The 22,660-nt window shown below is 33.1% G+C and overlaps 1 protein-coding gene across 1 annotated transcript in view; it reads right to left on the bottom strand.

Annotated features, from left to right (window-relative positions):
• Positions 1–20,488, bottom strand: part of LOC146072996 (integumentary mucin B.1-like) — a 197,297-nt gene extending 176,809 nt beyond the window's left edge. Inside the window, exons 1-4 of the mRNA XM_083180168.1 lie at positions 20,317–20,488; positions 16,633–16,653; positions 16,363–16,383; positions 15,290–15,310 (exon numbers count right to left, since the gene is read on the bottom strand). Coding sequence (XP_083036294.1) covers positions 15,290–15,310; positions 16,363–16,383; positions 16,633–16,653; positions 20,317–20,488 — 235 coding nt within the window. The remainder of the gene's footprint in view (positions 1–15,289; positions 15,311–16,362; positions 16,384–16,632; positions 16,654–20,316) is intronic.
• Between the last annotated feature and the right edge of the window lie 2,172 nt (positions 20,489–22,660).

Raw genomic sequence — 22,660 nt, 5'->3', positions numbered from 1 at the left:
CTGTCAAAGTTAGACGCTTACCTGCGATAGATCCTGCAGTTACTGGAAGAGAATAAAAAAAGAATGTAATTTATTTTAGTAACAAAGAAGAAAGCAAACAAGCAAGTACATATCTTTGTAACTTTTTGGCACTTTCTAATAATATTATTTGTTTTGTGATTTTAAACTTATGGTGGTTATTCAAACGTGATTGCAAAGCACAATATATAGCAATTGGAAAAGCCTTGCTGCAGTGCAGGTACGGAAAATTGAACAGGTGTAGAGAGGGTAGGATTTTGGTGGGGTGTAATCAAACTAAAATAAAAAAAAATGTAGAGTAAATAGAAAATAGCCAGTATTTATACTAGCTGAAAAATAAACAGTTGAAATCTAAATCTTTCATATTTTTGTAACTTTTTGGCACATTCTAAAGAGTATTATTTATTTTGAAATTTCAAAGTTATGACAGTTATTCAAACGTGATTGCAAAGCACAATATATAGCAATTGGAAAAGCCTTGTTGCAGTGCAGGTAGGGCAAATGGAACAGGTGTAGAGATGGTTGGATTTTGGTGGGGTGTAATCAAACTAATATCGAAAAATGCAGGGTAAATAGAAATTAGCCAGTATTTATACTAAGCACTACAACAAACAGTTCAAATCTAACTCTCTTTGCATTTATTACTTTTGAGCTAATTGTAATGCAACATGTTTTTTCCCATTTCCTAAAGAATGTGCTTTGCCATCAGAGTTAAATAACCCCCAATTTTATGTCTCTTAAGATAACATTGACTAGACATGACATGCCGACCTGTTATTACAATACTGTATGTCATTAATTATTTTTTGCTCAATAGGGATTTTATAGTGAGATGCTTACCTCCTTGACCTTGTGCAGTTTCTGGATAAAAATATAGAAAAGTGCGTCATATATTTCAGTAACAAGAAATCAAGCAAGTATGTTAAATGCATTGTAGCTCTCAGCACTTTCTATAACTTCCGATTAATTCATTTTGTGGACTTTTTAAACAATAATATGTGTTTCAAGAAAAAACAAACAGGACTAGCCAAATCAGGATTGCAAAAATGAATGTCATCTTTTGTTTATTGACTAAATTGGGATAGCAGGGATGTAATAGCGAAATGCTCACCATTTTCACTTTGTCCAGTTTCTAAAAATATAAATAGAAAAGAATAACATTTATGTTAGTTAAAATTCAAATATGAAATACGATTAATTATGTACTAGAGAATTATTTTTAAACACAAATTTATTTTGAAGAAAACTTTAAAATGACATTCTAAAGTATTATTACAATTTATCATCCATTATTATTTTGGTGTAATTGTGATAACAGAGCTGTCAAAGTTAGACGCTTACCTGCGATAGATCCTGCAGTTACTGGAAGAGAATAAAAAAAGAATGTAATTTATTTTAGTAACAAAGAAGAAAGCAAACAAGCAAGTACATATCTTTGTAACTTTTTGGCACTTTCTAATAATATTATTTGTTTTGTGATTTTAAACTTATGGTGGTTATTCAAATGTGATTGCAAAGCACAATATATAGCAATTGGAAAAGCCTTGCTGCAGTGCAGGTACGGAAAATGGAACAGGTGTAGAGAGGGTTGGATTTTGGTGGGGTGTAATCAAACTAAAATAAAAAAAATGTAGAGTTAATAGAAAATAGCCAGTATTTATACTAAGCAGAAAAAGAAACAGTTGAAATCTAAATCTTTCATATCTTTTTAACTTTTTGGCACATTCTAAAGAGTATTATTTATTTAGAAATTTCAAAGTTATGACAGTTATTCAAACGTGATTGCAAAGCACAATGTATAGCAATTGGAAAAGCCTTGTTGCACTGCCGGTAGGGCAAATGGAACAGATGTAGAGAGGGTTGGATTTTGGTGGGGTGTAATCAAACTAATATCGAAAAATGCAGGGTAAATAGAAATTAGCCAGTATTTATACTAAGCAGTACTACAATCAGTTCAAATCTAACTCTCTTTGCACTTATTACTTTTGAGCTAATTGAAATGCAACATGGTTTTCCCCATTTCCTAAAGAATATGCTTTGCCATCAGAGTGAAATAACTCCCCAATTTATGTGTCTTAAGATAACATTGACATGACATGCCAACCTGTTATTACAATACTGTAAATCATTAATCATTTTTTGATCAATAAGGCATTTATAGTGAGATGCTTACCTCCTTGACCTTGTGCAGTTTCTGGATAAAAATATAGAAAAGTGTGTCATATATTTCAGTAACAAGAAATCAAGCAAGTATGTTAAATGCATTGTAGCTCTCAGCACTTTCTATAACTTCTGTTTAATTCATTTTGTGGACTTTTTAGACAATAATATGTGTTTCAAGAAATACAAACAGGACTAGCCAAATCAGGATTGAAAAAATGAATGTCATCTTTTGTTTATTGACTAATTTGGGATAGCAGGGATGTAATAGCGAGATGCTCACCATTTTCACTTTGTCCAGTTTCTAAAAATATAAATAGAAAAGAATAACATTTATGTTAGTTAAAAAACAAATATGAAATACGATAAATTATGTACTAGAGAAATATTTTTAAACACAAATTTATTTTGAAGAAAACTTTAAAATGACATTCTAAAGTATTATTACAATATATCATCAATTATTATTTTGGTGTAATTGTGATAACAGAGCTGTCAAAGTTAGACGCTTACCTGCGATAGATCCTGCAGTTACTGGAAGAGAATAAAACAAGAATGTAATTTATTTTAGTAACAAAGAAGAAAGCAAACAAGCAAGTTCATATCTTTGTAACTTTTTGGCACTTTCTAATAATATTATTTATTTTGTGATTTTAAACTTATGGTGGTTATTCAAACGTGATTGCAAAGCACAATATATAGCAATTGGAAAAGCCTTGCTGCAGTGCAGGTACGGAAAATGGAACAGATGTAGAGAGGGTAGGATTTTGGTGGGGTGTAATCAAACTAAAATAAAAAAAAATGTAGAGTAAATAGAAAATAGCCAGTATTTATACTAAGCTGAAAAATAAACAGTTGAAATCTAAATCTTTCATATCTTTGTAACTTTTTGGCACATTCTAAAGAGTATTATTTATTTAGAAATTTCAAAGTTATGACAGTTATTCAAACGTGATTGCAAAGCACAATATATAGCAATTGGAAAAGCCTTGTTGCAGTGCAGGTAGGGCAAATGGAACAGGTGTAGAGATGGTTGGATTTTGGTGGGGTGTAATCAAACTAATATCGAAAAATGCAGGGTAAATAGAAATTAGCCAGTATTTATACTAAGCACTACAACAAACAGTTCAAATCTAACTCTCTTTGCATTTATTACTTTTGAGCTAATTGTAATGCAACATGTTTTTTCCCATTTCCTAAAGTATGTGCTTTGCCATCAGAGTTAAATAACCCCCCAATTTTATGTCTCTTAAGATAACATTGACATGACATGACATGCCGACCTGTTATTACAATACTGTATGTCATTAATTATTTTTTGCTCAATAGGGATTTTATAGTGAGATGCTTACCTCCTTGACCTTGTGCAGTTTCTGGATAAAAATATAGAAAAGTGCGTCATATATTTCAGTAACAAGAAATCAAGCAAGTATGTTAAATGCATTGTAGCTCTCAGCACTTTCTATAACTTCCGATTAATTCATTTTGTGGACTTTTTAAACAATAATATGTGTTTCAAGAAAAAACAAACAGGACTAGCCAAATCAGGATTGCAAAAATGAATGTCATCTTTTGTTTATTGACTAAATTGGGATAGCAGGGATGTAATAGCGAAATGCTCACCATTTTCACTTTGTCCAGTTTCTAAAAATATAAATAGAAAAGAATAACATTTATGTTAGTTAAAATTCAAATATGAAATACGATTAATTATGTACTAGAGAATTATTTTTAAACACAAATTTATTTTGAAGAAAACTTTAAAATGACATTCTAAAGTATTATTACAATTTATCATCCATTATTATTTTGGTGTAATTGTGATAACAGAGCTGTCAAAGTTAGACGCTTACCTGCGATAGATCCTGCAGTTACTGGAAGAGAATAAAAAAAGAATGTAATTTATTTTAGTAACAAAGAAGAAAGCAAACAAGCAAGTACATATCTTTGTAACTTTTTGGCACTTTCTAATAATATTATTTGTTTTGTGATTTTAAACTTATGGTGGTTATTCAAATGTGATTGCAAAGCACAATATATAGCAATTGGAAAAGCCTTGCTGCAGTGCAGGTACGGAAAATGGAACAGGTGTAGAGAGGGTTGGATTTTGGTGGGGTGTAATCAAACTAAAATAAAAAAAATGTAGAGTAAATAGAAAATAGCCAGTATTTATACTAAGCAGAAAAAGAAACAGTTGAAATCTAAATCTTTCATATCTTTTTAACTTTTTGGCACATTCTAAAGAGTATTATTTATTTAGAAATTTCAAAGTTATGACAGTTATTCAAACGTGATTGCAAAGCACAATGTATAGCAATTGGAAAAGCCTTGTTGCACTGCCGGTAGGGCAAATGGAACAGATGTAGAGAGGGTTGGATTTTGGTGGGGTGTAATCAAACTAATATCGAAAAATGCAGGGTAAATAGAAATTAGCCAGTATTTATACTAAGCAGTACTACAATCAGTTCAAATTTAACTCTCTTTGCACTTATTACTTTTGAGCTAATTGAAATGCAACATGGTTTTCCCCATTTCCTAAAGAATATGCTTTGCCATCAGAGTGAAATAACTCCCCAATTTATGTGTCTTAAGATAACATTGACATGACATGCCAACCTGTTATTACAATACTGTAAATCATTAATCATTTTTTGATCAATAAGGCATTTATAGTGAGATGCTTACCTCCTTGACCTTGTGCAGTTTCTGGATAAAAATATAGAAAAGTGTGTCATATATTTCAGTAACAAGAAATCAAGCAAGTATGTTAAATGCATTGTAGCTCTCAGCACTTTCTATAACTTCTGTTTAATTCATTTTGTGGACTTTTTAGACAATAATATGTGTTTCAAGAAAAAACAAACAGGACTAGCCAAATCAGGATTGAAAAAATGAATGTCATCTTTTGTTTATTGACTAATTTGGGATAGCAGGGATGTAATAGCGAGATGCTCACCATTTTCACTTTGTCCAGTTTCTAAAAATATAAATAGAAAAGAATAACATTTATGTTAGTTAAAAAACAAATATGAAATACGATAAATTATGTACTAGAGAAATATTTTTAAACACAAATTTATTTTGAAGAAAACTTTAAAATGACATTCTAAAGTATTATTAAAATATATCATCAATTATTATTTTGGTGTAATTGTGATAACAGAGCTGTCAAAGTTAGACGCTTACCTGCGATAGATCCTGCAGTTACTGGAAGAGAATAAAACAAGAATGTAATTTATTTTAGTAACAAAGAAGAAAGCAAACAAGCAAGTTCATATCTTTGTAACTTTTTGGCACTTTCTAATAATATTATTTATTTTGTGATTTTAAACTTATGGTGGTTATTCAAACGTGATTGCAAAGCACAATATATAGCAATTGGAAAAGCCTTGCTGCAGTGCAGGTACGGAAAATTGAACAGGTGTAGAGAGGGTAGGATTTTGGTGGGGTGTAATCAAACTAAAATAAAAAAAAATGTAGAGTAAATAGAAAATAGCCAGTATTTATACTAAGCTGAAAAATAAACAGTTGAAATCTAAATCTTTCATATTTTTGTAACTTTTTGGCACATTCTAAAGAGTATTATTCATTTTGAAATTTCAAAGTTATGACAGTTATTCAAACGTGATTGCAAAGCACAATATATAGCAATTGGAAAAGCCTTGTTGCAGTGCAGGTAGGGCAAATGGAACAGGTGTAGAGATGGTTGGATTTTGGTGGGGTGTAATCAAACTAATATCGAAAAATGCAGGGTAAATAGAAATTAGCCAGTATTTATACTAAGCACTACAACAAACAGTTCAAATCTAACTCTCTTTGCATTTATTACTTTTGAGCTAATTGTAATGCAACATGTTTTTTCCCATTTCCTAAAGAATGTGCTTTGCCATCAGAGTTAAATAACCCCCAATTTTATGTCTCTTAAGATAACATTGACTAGACATGACATTCCGACCTGTTATTACAATACTGTATGTCATTAATTATTTTTTGCTCAATAGGGATTTTATAGTGAGATGCTTACCTCCTTGACCTTGCGCAGTTTCTGGATAAAAATATAGAAAAGTGCGTCATATATTTCAGTAACAAGAAATCAAGCAAGTATGTTAAATGCATTGTAGCTCTCAGCACTTTCTATAACTTCCGATTAATTCATTTTGTGGACTTTTTAAACAATAATATGTGTTTCAAGAAAAAACAAACAGGACTAGCCAAATCAGGATTGCAAAAATGAATGTCATCTTTTGTTTATTGACTAATTTGGGATAGCAGGGATGTAATAGCGAGATGCTCACCATTTTCACTTTGTCCAGTTTCTAAAAATATAAATAGAAAAGAATAACATTTATGTTAGTTAAAAAACAAATATGAAATACGATAAATTATGTACTAGAGAAATATTTTTAAACACAAATTTATTTTGAAGAAAACTTTAAAATGACATTCTAAAGTATTATTACAATATATCATCAATTATTATTTTGGTGTAATTGTGATAACAGAGCTGTCAAAGTTAGACGCTTACCTGCGATAGATCCTGCAGTTACTGGAAGAGAATAAAACAAGAATGTAATTTATTTTAGTAACAAAGAAGAAAGCAAACAAGCAAGTTCATATCTTTGTAACTTTTTGGCACTTTCTAATAATATTATTTATTTTGTGATTTTAAACTTATGGTGGTTATTCAAACGTGATTGCAAAGCACAATATATAGCAATTGGAAAAGCCTTGCTGCAGTGCAGGTACGGAAAATGGAACAGATGTAGAGAGGGTAGGATTTTGGTGGGGTGTAATCAAACTAAAATAAAAAAAAATGTAGAGTAAATAGAAAATAGCCAGTATTTATACTAAGCTGAAAAATAAACAGTTGAAATCTAAATCTTTCATTTCTTTGTAACTTTTTGGCACATTCTAAAGAGTATTATTTATTTAGAAATTTCAAAGTTATGACAGTTATTCAAACGTGATTGCAAAGCACAATATATAGCAATTGGAAAAGCCTTGTTGCAGTGCAGGTAGGGCAAATGGAACAGGTGTAGAGATAGTTGGATTTTGGTGGGGTGTAATCAAACTAATATCGAAAAATGCAGGGTAAATAGAAATTAGCCAGTATTTATACTAAGCACTACAACAAACAGTTCAAATCTAACTCTCTTTGCATTTATTACTTTTGAGCTAATTGTAATGCAACATGTTTTTTCCCATTTCCTAAAGTATGTGCTTTGCCATCAGAGTTAAATAACCCCCCAATTTTATGTCTCTTAAGATAACATTGACATGACATGACATGCCGACCTGTTATTACAATACTGTATGTCATTAATTATTTTTTGCTCAATAGGGATTTTATAGTGAGATGCTTACCTCCTTGACCTTGTGCAGTTTCTGGATAAAAATATAGAAAAGTGCGTCATATATTTCAGTAACAAGAAATCAAGCAAGTATGTTAAATGCATTGTAGCTCTCAGCACTTTCTATAACTTCCGATTAATTCATTTTGTGGACTTTTTAAACAATAATATGTGTTTCAAGAAAAAACAAACAGGACTAGCCAAATCAGGATTGCAAAAATGAATGTCATCTTTTGTTTATTGACTAAATTGGGATAGCAGGGATGTAATAGCGAAATGCTCACCATTTTCACTTTGTCCAGTTTCTAAAAATATAAATAGAAAAGAATAACATTTATGTTAGTTAAAATTCAAATATGAAATACGATTAATTATGTACTAGAGAATTATTTTTAAACACAAATTTATTTTGAAGAAAACTTTAAAATGACATTCTAAAGTATTATTACAATTTATCATCCATTATTATTTTGGTGTAATTGTGATAACAGAGCTGTCAAAGTTAGACGCTTACCTGCGATAGATCCTGCAGTTACTGGAAGAGAATAAAAAAAGAATGTAATTTATTTTAGTAACAAAGAAGAAAGCAAACAAGCAAGTACATATCTTTGTAACTTTTTGGCACTTTCTAATAATATTATTTGTTTTGTGATTTTAAACTTATGGTGGTTATTCAAATGTGATTGCAAAGCACAATATATAGCAATTGGAAAAGCCTTGCTGCAGTGCAGGTACGGAAAATGGAACAGGTGTAGAGAGGGTAGGATTTTGGTGGGGTGTAATCAAACTAAAATAAAAAAAATGTAGAGTAAATAGAAAATAGCCAGTATTTATACTAAGCAGAAAAAGAAACAGTTGAAATCTAAATCTTTCATATCTTTTTAACTTTTTGGCACATTCTAAAGAGTATTATTTATTTAGAAATTTCAAAGTTATGACAGTTATTCAAACGTGATTGCAAAGCACAATGTATAGCAATTGGAAAAGCCTTGTTGCACTGCCGGTAGGGCAAATGGAACAGATGTAGAGAGGGTTGGATTTTGGTGGGGTGTAATCAAACTAATATCGAAAAATGCAGGGTAAATAGAAATTAGCCAGTATTTATACGAAGCAGTGCTACAATCAGTTTAAATTTAACTCTCTTTGCACTTATTACTTTTGAGCTAATTGAAATGCAACATGGTTTTCCCCATTTCCTAAAGAATATGCTTTGCCATCAGAGTGAAATAACTCCCCAATTTATGTGTCTTAAGATAACATTGACATGACATGCCAACCTGTTATTACAATACTGTAAATCATTAATCATTTTTTGATCAATAAGGCATTTATAGTGAGATGCTTACCTCCTTGACCTTGTGCAGTTTCTGGATAAAAATATAGAAAAGTGTGTCATATATTTCAGTAACAAGAAATCAAGCAAGTATGTTAAATGCATTGTAGCTCTCAGCACTTTCTATAACTTCTGTTTAATTCATTTTGTGGACTTTTTAGACAATAATATGTGTTTCAAGAAAAAAACAAACAGGACTAGCCAAATCAGGATTGAAAAAATTTATGTCATCTTTTGTTTATTGACTAATTTGGGATAGCAGGGATGTAATAGCGAGATGCTCACCATTTTCACTTTGTCCAGTTTCTAAAAATATAAATAGAAAAGAATAACATTTATGTTAGTTAAAAAACAAATATGAAATACGATAAATTATGTACTAGAGAAATATTTTTAAACACAAATTTATTTTGAAGAAAACTTTAAAATGACATTCTAAAGTATTATTACAATATATCATCAATTATTATTTTGGTGTAATTGTGATAACAGAGCTGTCAAAGTTAGACGCTTACCTGCGATAGATCCTGCAGTTACTGGAAGAGAATAAAACAAGAATGTAATTTATTTTAGTAACAAAGAAGAAAGCAAACAAGCAAGTTCATATCTTTGTAACTTTTTGGCACTTTCTAATAATATTATTTATTTTGTGATTTTAAACTTATGGTGGTTATTCAAACGTGATTGCAAAGCACAATATATAGCAATTGGAAAAGCCTTGCTGCAGTGCAGGTACGGAAAATGGAACAGATGTAGAGAGGGTAGGATTTTGGTGGGGTGTAATCAAACTAAAATAAAAAAAAATGTAGAGTAAATAGAAAATAGCCAGTATTTATACTAAGCTGAAAAATAAACAGTTGAAATCTAAATCTTTCATATCTTTGTAACTTTTTGGCACATTCTAAAGAGTATTATTTATTTTGAAATTTCAAAGTTATGACAGTTATTCAAACGTGATTGCAAAGCACAATATATAGAAATTGGAAAAGCCTTGTTGCAGTGCAGGTAGGGCAAATGGAACAGGTGTAGAGATGGTTGGATTTTGGTGGGGTGTAATCAAACTAATATCGAAAAATGCAGGGTAAATAGAAATTAGCCAGTATTTATACTAAGCACTACAACAAACAGTTCAAATCTAACTATCTTTGCATTTATTACTTTTGAGCTAATTGTAATGCAACATGTTTTTTCCCATTTCCTAAAGTATGTGCTTTGCCATCAGAGTTAAATAACCCCCCAATTTTATGTCTCTTAAGATAACATTGACATGACATGACATGCCGACCTGTTATTACAATACTGTATGTCATTCATTATTTTTTGCTCAATAGGGATTTTATAGTGAGATGCTTACCTCCTTGACCTTGTGCAGTTTCTGGATAAAAATATAGAAAAGTGCGTCATATATTTCAGTAACAAGAAATCAAGCAAGTATGTTAAATGCATTGTAGCTCTCAGCACTTTCTATAACTTCCGATTAATTCATTTTGTGGAATTTTTAAACAATAATATGTGTTTCAAGAAAAAACAAACAGGACTAGCCAAATCAGGATTGCAAAAATGAATGTCATCTTTTGTTTATTGACTAAATTGGGATAGCAGGGATGTAATAGCGAAATGCTCACCATTTTCACTTTGTCCAGTTTCTAAAAATATAAATAGAAAAGAATAACATTTATGTTAGTTAAAATTCAAATATGAAATACGATTAATTATGTACTAGAGAATTATTTTTAAACACAAATTTATTTTGAAGAAAACTTTAAAATGACATTCTAAAGTATTATTACAATTTATCATCCATTATTATTTTGGTGTAATTGTGATAACAGAGCTGTCAAAGTTAGACGCTTACCTGCGATAGATCCTGCAGTTACTGGAAGAGAATAAAAAAAGAATGTAATTTATTTTAGTAACAAAGAAGAAAGCAAACAAGCAAGTACATATCTTTGTAACTTTTTGGCACTTTCTAATAATATTATTTGTTTTGTGATTTTAAACTTATGGTGGTTATTCAAATGTGATTGCAAAGCACAATATATAGCAATTGGAAAAGCCTTGCTGCAGTGCAGGTACGGAAAATGGAACAGGTGTAGAGAGGGTTGGATTTTGGTGGGGTGTAATCAAACTAAAATAAAAAAAATGTAGAGTAAATAGAAAATAGCCAGTATTTATACTAAGCAGAAAAAGAAACAGTTGAAATCTAAATCTTCCATATCTTTTTAACTTTTTGGCACATTCTAAAGAGTATTATTTATTTAGAAATTTCAAAGTTATGACAGTTATTCAAACGTGATTGCAAAGCACAATGTATAGCAATTGGAAAAGCCTTGTTGCACTGCCGGTAGGGCAAATGGAACAGATGTAGAGAGGGTTGGATTTTGGTGGGGTGTAATCAAACTAATATCGAAAAATGCAGGGTAAATAGAAATTAGCCAGTATTTATACTAAGCAGTACCACAATCAGTTCAAATCTAACTCTCTTTGCACTTATTACTTTTGAGCTAATTGAAATGCAACATGGTTTTCCCCATTTCCTAAAGAATATGCTTTGCCATCAGAGTGAAATAACTCCCCAATTTATGTGTCTTAAGATAACATTGACATGACATGCCAACCTGTTATTACAATACTGTAAATCATTAATCATTTTTTGATCAATAAGGCATTTATAGTGAGATGCTTACCTCCTTGACCTTGTGCAGTTTCTGGATAAAAATATAGAAAAGTGTGTCATATATTTCAGTAACAAGAAATCAAGCAAGTATGTTAAATGCATTGTAGCTCTCAGCACTTTCTATAATTTCTGTTTAATTCATTTTGTGGACTTTTTAGACAATAATATGTGTTTCAAGAAAAAACAAACAGGACTAGCCAAATCAGGATTGAAAAAATGAATGTCATCTTTTGTTTATTGACTAATTTGGGATAGCAGGGATGTAATAGCGAGATGCTCACCATTTTCACTTTGTCCAGTTTCTAAAAATATAAATAGAAAAGAATAACATTTATGTTAGTTAAAAAACAAATATGAAATACGATAAATTATGTACTAGAGAAATATTTTTAAACACAAATTTATTTTGAAGAAAACTTTAAAATGACATTCTAAAGTATTATTACAATATATCATCAATTATTATTTTGGTGTAATTGTGATAACAGAGCTGTCAAAGTTAGACGCTTACCTGCGATAGATCCTGCAGTTACTGGAAGAGAATAAAACAAGAATGTAATTTATTTTAGTAACAAAGAAGAAAGCAAACAAGCAAGTTCATATCTTTGTAACTTTTTGGCACTTTCTAATAATATTATTTATTTTGTGATTTTAAACTTATGGTGGTTATTCAAACGTGATTGCAAAGCACAATATATAGCAATTGGAAAAGCCTTGTTGCAGTGCAGGTAGGGCAAATGGAACAGGTGTAGAGATGGTTGGATTTTGGTGGGGTGTAATCAAACTAATATCGAAAAATGCAGGGTAAATAGAAATTAGCCAGTATTTATACTAAGCACTACAACAAACAGTTCAAATCTAACTCTCTTTGCATTTATTACTTTTGAGCTAATTGTAATGCAACATGTTTTTTCCCATTTCCTAAAGTATGTGCTTTGCCATCAGAGTTAAATAACCCCCCAATTTTATGTCTCTTAAGATAACATTGACATGACATGACATGCCGACCTGTTATTACAATACTGTATGTCATTAATTATTTTTTGCTCAATAGGGATTTTATAGTGAGATGCTTACCTCCTTGACCTTGTGCAGTTTCTGGATAAAAATATAGAAAAGTGCGTCATATATTTCAGTAACAAGAAATCAAGCAAGTATGTTAAATGCATTGTAGCTCTCAGCACTTTCTATAACTTCCGATTAATTCATTTTGTGGACTTTTTAAACAATAATATGTTATTCAAGAAAAAACAAACAGGACTAGCCAAATCAGGATTGCAAAAATGAATGTCATCTTTTGTTTATTGACTAAATTGGGATAGCAGGGATGTAATAGCGAAATGCTCACCATTTTCACTTTGTCCAGTTTCTAAAAATATAAATAGAAAAGAATAACATTTATGTTAGTTAAAATTCAAATATGAAATACGATTAATTATGTACTAGAGAATTATTTTTAAACACAAATTTATTTTGAACAAAACTTTAAAAGGACATTCTAAAGTATTATTACAATATTTCATCCATTATTATTTTGGTGTAATTGTGATAACAGAGCTGTCAAAGTTAGACGCTTACCTGCGATAGATCCTGCAGTTACTGGAAGAGAATAAAAAAAGAATGTAATTTATTTTAGTAACAAAGAAGAAAGCAAACAAGCAAGTACATATCTTTGTAACTTTTTGGCACTTTCTAATAATATTATTTGTTTTGTGATTTTAAACTTATGGTGGTTATTCAAATGTGATTGCAAAGCACAATATATAGCAATTGGAAAAGCCTTGCTGCAGTGCAGGTACGGAAAATGGAACAGGTGTAGAGAGGGTTGGATTTTGGTGGGGTGTAATCAAACTAAAATAAAAAAAATGTAGAGTAAATAGAAAATAGCCAGTATTTATACTAAGCAGAAAAAGAAACAGTTGAAATCTAAATCTTTCATATCTTTTTAACTTTTTGGCACATTCTAAAGAGTATTATTTATTTAGAAATGTCAAAGTTATGACAGTTATTCAAACGTGATTGCAAAGCACAATGTATAGCAATTGGAAAAGCCTTGTTGCACTGCCGGTAGGGCAAATGGAACAGATGTAGAGAGGGTTGGATTTTGGTGGGGTGTAATCAAACTAATATCGAAAAATGCAGGGTAAATAGAAATTAGCCAGTATTTATACTAAGCAGTACTACAATCAGTTCAAATCTAACTCTCTTTGCACTTATTACTTTTGAGCTAATTGAAATGCAACATGGTTTTCCCCATTTCCTAAAGAATATGCTTTGCCATCAGAGTGAAATAACTCCCCAATTTATGTGTCTTAAGATAACATTGACATGACATGCCAACCTGTTATTACAATACTGTAAATCATTAATCATTTTTTGATCAATAAGGCATTTATAGTGAGATGCTTACCTCCTTGACCTTGTGCAGTTTCTGGATAAAAATATAGAAAAGTGTGTCATATATTTCAGTAACAAGAAATCAAGCAAGTATGTTAAATGCATTGTAGCTCTCAGCACTTTCTATAACTTCTGTTTAATTCATTTTGTGGACTTTTTAAACAATAATATGTGTTTCAAGAAAAAACAAACAGGACTAGCCAAATCAGGATTGAAAAAATGAATGTCATCTTTTGTTTATTGACTAATTTGGGATAGCAGGGATGTAATAGCGAGATGCTCACCATTTTCACTTTGTCCAGTTTCTAAAAATATAAATAGAAAAGAATAACATTTATGTTAGTTAAAAAACAAATATGAAATACGATAAATTATGTACTAGAGAAATATTTTTAAACACAAATTTATTTTGAAGAAAACTTTAAAATGACATTCTAAAGTATTATTACAATATATCATCAATTATTATTTTGGTGTAATTGTGATAACAGAGCTGTCAAAGTTAGACGCTTACCTGCGATAGATCCTGCAGTTACTGGAAGAGAATAAAACAAGAATGTAATTTATTTTAGTAACAAAGAAGAAAGCAAACAAGCAAGTTCATATCTTTGTAACTTTTTGGCACTTTCTAATAATATTATTTATTTTGTGATTTTAAACTTATGGTGGTTATTCAAACGTGATTGCAAAGCACAATATATAGCAATTGGAAAAGCCTTGCTGCAGTGCAGGTACGGAAAATGGAACAGGTGTAGAGAGGGTAGGATTTTGGTGGGGTGTAATCAAACTAAAATAAAAAAAAATGTAGAGTAAATAGAAAATAGCCAGTATTTATACTAAGCTGAAAAATAAACAGTTGAAATCTAAATGTTTCATATGTTTGTAACTTTTTGGCACATTCTAAAGAGTATTATTTATTTTGAAATTTCAAAGTTATGACAGTTATTCAAACGTGATTGCAAAGCACAATATATAGCAATTGGAAAAGCCTTGTTGCAGTGCAGGTAGGGCAAATGGAACAGGTGTAGAGATGGTTGGATTTTGGTGGGGTGTAATCAAACTAATATCGAAAAATGAAGGTTAAATAGAAATTAGCCAGTATTTATACTAAGCAGTACAACAAACAGTTCAAATTTAACTCTCTTTGCATTTATTACTTTTGAGCTAATTGTAATGCAACATGTTTTTTCCCATTTCCTAAAGAATGTGCTTTGCCATCAGAGTTAAATAACCCCCCAATTTTATGTCTCTTAAGATAACATTGACATGACATGACATGCCGACCTGTTATTACAATACTGTATGTCATTAATTATTTTTTGCTCAATAGGGATTATATAGTGAGATGCTTACCTCCTTGACCTTGTGCAGTTTCTGGATAAAAATATAGAAAAGTGCGTCATATATTTCAGTAACAAGAAATCAAGCAAGTATGTTAAATGCATTGTAGCTCTCAGCACTTTCTATAACTTCCGATTAATTCATTTTGTGGACTTTTTAAACAATAATATGTGTTTCAAGAAAAAAAAAAACAGGACTAGCCAAATCAGGATTGCAAAAATGAATGTCATCTTTTGTTTATTGACTAAATTGGGATGGCAGGGATGTAATAGCGAGATGCTCACCATTTTCACTTTGTCCAGTTTCTAAAAATATAAATAGAAAAGAATAACATTTATGTTAGTTAAAAAACAAATATGAAATACGATAAATTATGTACTAGAGAAATATTTTTAAACACAAATTTATTTTGAAGAAAACTTTAAAATGACATTCTAAAGTATTATTACAATATGTAATCAATTATTATTTTGGTGTAATTGTGATAACAGAGCTGTGAAAGTTAGACGCTTACCTGCGATAGATCCTGCAGTTACCGGAAGAGAATAAAAAAAGAATGTAATTTATTTTAGTAACAAAGAAGAAAGCAAACAAGCAAGTTCATATCTTTGTAATTTTTTGGCACTTTCTAATAATATTATTTAATTTTGTGATTTTAAACTTATGGTGGTTATTCAAACGTGATTGCAAAGCACAATACTGTATATAGCAATTGGAAAAGCCTTGCTGCAGTGCAGGTAGGGAAAATGTAACAGGTGTAAAGAGGGTTGGATTTTGGTGGGGTGTAATCAAACTAAAATAAAAAAATGTAGAGTAAATAGAAAATAGCCAGTATTTATACTAAGCAGTACAACAAACAGTTCAAATCTAACTCTCTTTGCATTTATTACTTTTGATCTAATTGTAATGCAACATGGTTTTGCCCATTTCCTAAAGAATGTGTTTTGCCATCAGAGTTAAATAACCACCCAATTTTATGTCTCTTAAGTAACATAGACATGACATGACAACCTGTTTTTACAACACTGTACTGTATGTCATTAATTATTTTTTGCTCAATAGGGATTTTATAGTAAAATGCTTACCTCCTTGATCTTGTGAGGTTTCTGGAAAAAAAATATAGAAAAGTGTCATATATTTCAGTAACAAGAAATCAAGCAAGTATGTTAAATGCATTGTAGCTCTCAGCACTTTCTATAACTTCCGTTTAATTCATTTTGTGGACTTTTTAAACAATCATATGTGTTTCAAGAAAAAACTAACAGGACTAGCCAAATCAGGATTGCAAAAATGAATGTCATCTTTTGTTTATTGACTAAATTGGGATAGCAGGGATGTAATAGCGAGATGCTCACCATTTTTACTTTGTCCAGTTTCTAAAAATATAAATAGAATAGAATAACATTTAGGTTAGAACAAAAAAACAAATATGAAATATGATAAACTATGTACTAGAGAATTATTTTTAAAAACAAATTTATTTTGATGAAAACTTTAAAATGACATTCTAAAGTATTATTACAATAGATCATCCATTATTATTTTGGTGTAATTGTGATAACAGAGCTGTCAAAGTTAGACGCTTACCTGCGATAGATCCTGAAGTTACTGGAAGAGAATATAGAAAAGAATGTAATTTATTTTAGTAACAAAGAAGAAAGCAAACAAGCAAGTTCTTATCTTTGTAACTTTTTGGCACTTTATAATAATGTTATTTATTTTGTGATTTTAAACTTATGGCGGATATTCAAACGTGATTGCAAAGCACAATATATAGCAATTGGAAAAGCCTTCTTGCAGTGCAGGTCGGGAAAATGGAACAGGTGTAGAGAGGGTTGGATTTTGGTGGGGTGTAATCAAACTAAAATAAAACAATTTAGGGTAAATAGAAAATAGCCAGTATTTATACTAAGGTGAAAAATAAACAGTTGAAATCGAAATCTTTCATATCTTTGTAACTTTTTGGCACATTCTAAAGAGTATTATTTATTTTGTGATTTTAAAATTATGGCAGTTATTCAAATGTTATTGCAAAGCACAATATCTAGCAATTGGAAAAGAATTGTTGCCCTGCAGCCCCCCCACCTTCGCCGCTAGTGCCCCTCACTGCCCCGACCCCCTGAACGGGGCAGCTTCTCCCTGAAGCAATGACGGGCAGGAAGACGCTGCCCAGCCGCTGTGATACTGGGACACGTCCCAGTCTCCTTCGGCAGCGCTCACCAGTGAAAGGCATCTGGCGAGCGCTGGCCATGGATGAGCCCGGCTCCATCTGTACCTTGTTTCTTTGTTTTATTTATGCGTTATGGCCTGGGGCTGCCACAATTCAAGAGTTGTTCGGAAATATCTTAGAACTAGATATCAAACACTACTGGGGGATCCCCGGAGAGAGTTCTCAACATATAGCACTGGGTATGTTTGAAAGGATTATGAAGTTTGGTCTTCATTCCCGATGGTAGTATTGTTATATAACTCTCCCATGTTTAAAAAAAAATTGTGGGGAGTTCTTTATTCAAAAGACATAAAATTATTCCATGTTTAACATGGATTGGATTGAGTCGTAAATAGTTGTAATTGGGGGGTAGCATCGATCCATGTCTGCAGGATGGCCTTCTGTGCTGCCGCACTAACAATTAATAATAGTCTTTTGCATACTCTAGTTATTCCTTGTTCCTTGAGTAAAATACCAAAAATAGCCCAATGATCCAGGACATAGTTCACCACATGATCAAGTGTGAACTTTCTGACCTAAAGCAAAAACAATTTAAGCATAGGACAGCCCCAAAAGTAATGATATAAGTTTTCTTCACATGTTTGACATCTAGTACAGACAGCAAGGAATTGTCTGCGTGGGGAGGGGGGAATGTTTAAAAACAATTTTCTGATATTGAATCGCAGGCATCAATTTCCTGGACTCCAGCAAAGCCTTGGTCAATTGTGTGCATGTCAAAGAGGGCATTATTGTGGTCCACGCCTTCATACCAGCGTTGAAGTTATCATGATCTATAATTTGTGTAAAAAAAAATATAATGTGTGGATATAGCTTTTCGTTCTGCAACAAAAGTTAAAAGCATCGTGTCCAAGATGGTTGTTCAGTCTGCCTCTGAAAATGTCGTATTACTGTACCTCTGTAGCATAATGTTTCGCCTGCATATAGGCCAGAGGATATCTCCCAAATGTTGGGAAAGTTTCCGAAGCCTTATCATATGATAATGGATTTTTCAAATCCATATCTATTAGAGTTCTGATAGAGGACAAACCCTCGGATCTGAGACCAATAAATGGTTGACTAGCCAGACCTCCCTGAAATTCTGGGTTGTGCAGAAAAGTCAAAAATAAAGATTTGTGGGCATTTAGAATTAACCTATGACTAAGAATATGACATTCTCTATGCATTGACCACAGCAAGGGATTCTGTCAAATCCGCTCATCCACTTCGCTATTGTGCATATGCAGGAAGCCCACTAATCCACAATTATCCAAGAAGGTACCCTCATTTTGTGAAATAGCATACACCTCCCGACCATGCAACTAATCCCTAAGGAAGCGAACCAAGGATGAATGGTTGTAATGTAGGATATTGGGAAAATGTATACCCCGATTAAAGAGATGATGTTGCAATTTGAATAACACAATACGCGGGCGTTTGGAGCCCCAAATAAAGTTCCTAAAATATGAGTCCAGCAGCCGCAAATCTTTTTGTGTTAGCAACAAAGGGAGGGCCTGAAGTAAATATAATAAACAAGGGATTGTGACCATTTTGATGAGATTGGCCCTACCAATATAGGAAAGTATCAAATGTTTCCAGCCTTCCAATTCCCTAGCAGTTGCCTGAATCACATCCGATATGTTAATTCTATTTAGAGTGGAGGAACGTTTCGGAAGGCATATGCCCAAATAATCAATTGAAGCCTTTTCCTATTTTATCGGCAAGTACCTGCCCCAGGATGGTGTGGAGACCCGAGGGTGAAGGAACAGAGCTGAAGATTTAGAAACATTAGCTGTATAACCCGATATTTATTCTATTTATTTATTTACAGTTTCTTATTTGGCGCAGCAGATTCAGTTGCGCTTTACAATGGTAGACAGTGATAAAACAAACTGGGTAACAACAGACAGACTTGGAGGTCAGAGGGCCCTGCTGCAAGTTTACAATCTATAGGGATGTTATTTCCTAAAGAATGTGCTTTGCCATCAGAGTTTATTAACCCCCAATATTGTGAATCATAAGATAACATTAACATGACATGCCAAATTGTTATTACAACATGTCATTATTTGATTTGGGCTGAACAATAGGTGACATGCCAAATAGACTTTTTTTTTTATTTTATCTTTTTATTAGTCTGAATTTTGATGGCATGGCTGTTAAAGTAACATGCTTACCATTTCCCAATTGAACAATTGTAAACAGAGAAGATTTATTATAGTTACAAAAACAAAAAAATTGGAATACTATCCATTATTTACTAGAAATTTCAGAAAATTTTAAAATGACATACCATATCATTACAATATATCATTCACTTTTTTGGGCTGAATTGTGATGTCAGGGCTGTTAGAGCGAGATTCTTACCGAATGTAGATTGTGCAGTTACTAGAAAAGAATATAAAAAATTCCAGGGCTCACCAGAATACCCCCACTCATGAGCGTCGGTGGAGAGGTGCTCCATCTGACTAGGATGCATGAGCTTCTGACACACATGCGTGTCCCAGTTTTCAGGTGGCGGGGGATGGGAACCCTGCCCGTAACTCTGCAGGCCCAAGAAATATGGGCACTCCAGAAATGCCAAGACAACTTGGACAACAGGGCCAGAAGTAAATAACCTCTGTGTCCGAGCGGTGTCGGAGGACATCCAGGGTCACGGTATGGTGGATGCCCTCACATGTGTTTTAAATGAGGGCCTGGCTCCTGATTTGGACAATAATATTCTGTTCAACCATGCCCACCGTGCCCTTCGTCTGAAAGGCCTCTGCACAGATGCCCCAATGGACATAATCTGCCGTCTATACTATTACAATGTAAAAGAGGAGATTCTCACCAAAGCCAGAAAAATTAACCATCTGTAATTTAATGGTTAAGCTGTACAAATCTTTCCTGATGTCTACTGGCACATGCTCCAACAATGACGCCTCCTTAAACCCTTGACAGATGCACTGAAATATCAAGGTATATGTTTCATTGGGGCTACCCCCTAAGTGTGCAAGCTTCATGCGACGGCTGTCACTGCATTCCCCAGATGACTTGGATGTCTTTTGCTCTAGGTCATCAAGCCACCCTTGACTGAATGGATTCAGTCATTTCATGATCTGGACCCAACTGCCCTTCCTATGGCATGTAGTCAGGCGGTGATTCTGGTTGTTTTGCAAAGGCTGCAAATTCACAGCCTTGCAAATCCACCAAACCCCACCCACTGAATGTCCACCCGCCCACTCCCTTTTCACAGCGCAAGTTCACCCGCACAGGCTGCGAATGGATGTTTAACACATCCGTTTTCTATGCCGCGGGTAACCTCCCACATCTTTTGATGGTCTTTCAACGATCTTTTGATGTTTTTATTATATCTTTTACTTCAACCTTATGCTTTTCCAAACTTCCATCCATGACATTGTGGTCTGTGTCAGGTAACAGAGACCTCTTGAGACTGGTGAGTCTTACTTTGAATTATTACTTAAATCTAGGTTCAAGCAGCCACTTCCCATTACCCCTGATGGTTACACCTGATTTTAAATTTTGCTCCTTCAATGTGAAGGGGCTCAACATACCTGAGAAGAGGTCCACACTACTACACGAACTTAGCAATGAACATGTAGACATTGCCTTCATACAAGAGACACATTTTAAATTTCATGCATCTACTGCAGTGATAACCCCTTGTGTAAATGCCTTGGAATTGCAATACTTGTCTCTCATCGCCTCCATCTCATGAACATCTCACATCTGGTTCTAGCCAAAGGTCAAATATTTGCTCAGACATACACTTTTGTGAATATCTATTCACCGAATCAGAAGCAATTCCTCTCAAAAATGCTACAATTAATTAAGCCTCTCAAAGAAAGTTGTTTGATACTGAGTGGTGACTTTAATTGGTCTCTGGACCTGCTCTTAACTGTACACCCTCGACCTCACACCAACTCACACGTTATCACAGGACCCATCATAGGCGCCTGCATGAATTCCAACTTATAGATTAATGGTGAATCCATAACCCTATGGTGAAGGACTACACTTTCTTCTCAAACCCACACAATATGTATTCCCGACTGGGATACTTCTTGTTTACCCTAAATTCCTAAAATTTTTCCCCTGTAGTTCGATTGGCCAAATAACTTGGTTGGATCACGCACCAGTGTTTGCCTCCGTCAAAATGTCTCTATCTACACCTAAACCCTGGGCCTGGAAATTCAATGTTTCATTCCTCTGGGATCCATGAATCACAGCAGAACTCAAATCTGCTGTGACAAATTACATTGAACTTAATGACACCCCAGATATTGTAGCAATGTCAGCGAGTGTCATCCGAGGCAAGTGCATACAACTAGGTTCACAGCTTAAAAATAAAATGTGGAACAGAGACAGCTCCTTCTTACATGCATTATGTCGTTAGAATCCCAACATAAATCTATGCTAGACCCCCAGGTAATGCACGATCTGACTGAAGCCAGACAGGCATTAAATAAACTACGGAATGGCACTACCAAAAGACACCTTGGTAAAGGCAGACACATATACTATTTATGGGGCAATAAGCCCGGTGCCATGTTAACCCATGCTCTTTGTGCCCAAAGACTCCAGTCCTATGTGCATTCAGTATGGGGCCGTCGCAGGTACCTGGTTCATATACTTCCTCAGATAGTGGAATAATTCCAAAAATACTATTCTGCCCTCTATAATTTGAGAGCATACCAGTCTTCATTACCCTCCCCAGACCCACAGTAACTGGTCAAGAACTATTTACATGAAATACATTTCCCCAAATTATCGGAAGAGGATTTGAAATCCCTAGAAAAACCTTTCATGATTAAAGAACTCGAAACAGCCCTGTCATCCATACCAGTAGGAAAAAGCCCAGGGCCAGATGGCTTCCCTGCCTGTTACTATAAAACATTTAGATCATCTTTATTGCCTTTGTTTCTGAAGGCCTGTAACTCAATATCTTTGGATACTGGTTTCTCTACCCAAACACTAGAGGCCTATATTTCTGTAATACCCAAAGAGGGCAGAGACCCCACCCAATGTGTGAATTACCTGCCTATTTCCCTACTAAACTGTGATGTGAAATTGCATGCCAAGATGCTAGCAAACCAATTGGGCCCTCTTCTTCCTGATGGGGTGCATGGAGACCAGGTGGGCTTTGTCTCTGGCCACGAGGCCAAAGAGAACAC

Source organism: Crinia signifera, chromosome 4 (genome assembly GCF_055691185.1).
Source record: "Crinia signifera chromosome 4, ASM5569118v1, whole genome shotgun sequence".
Taxonomy (NCBI): Eukaryota; Metazoa; Chordata; class Amphibia; order Anura; family Myobatrachidae; genus Crinia; species Crinia signifera.
This window is presented reverse-complemented; position numbering and strand designations above follow the sequence as displayed.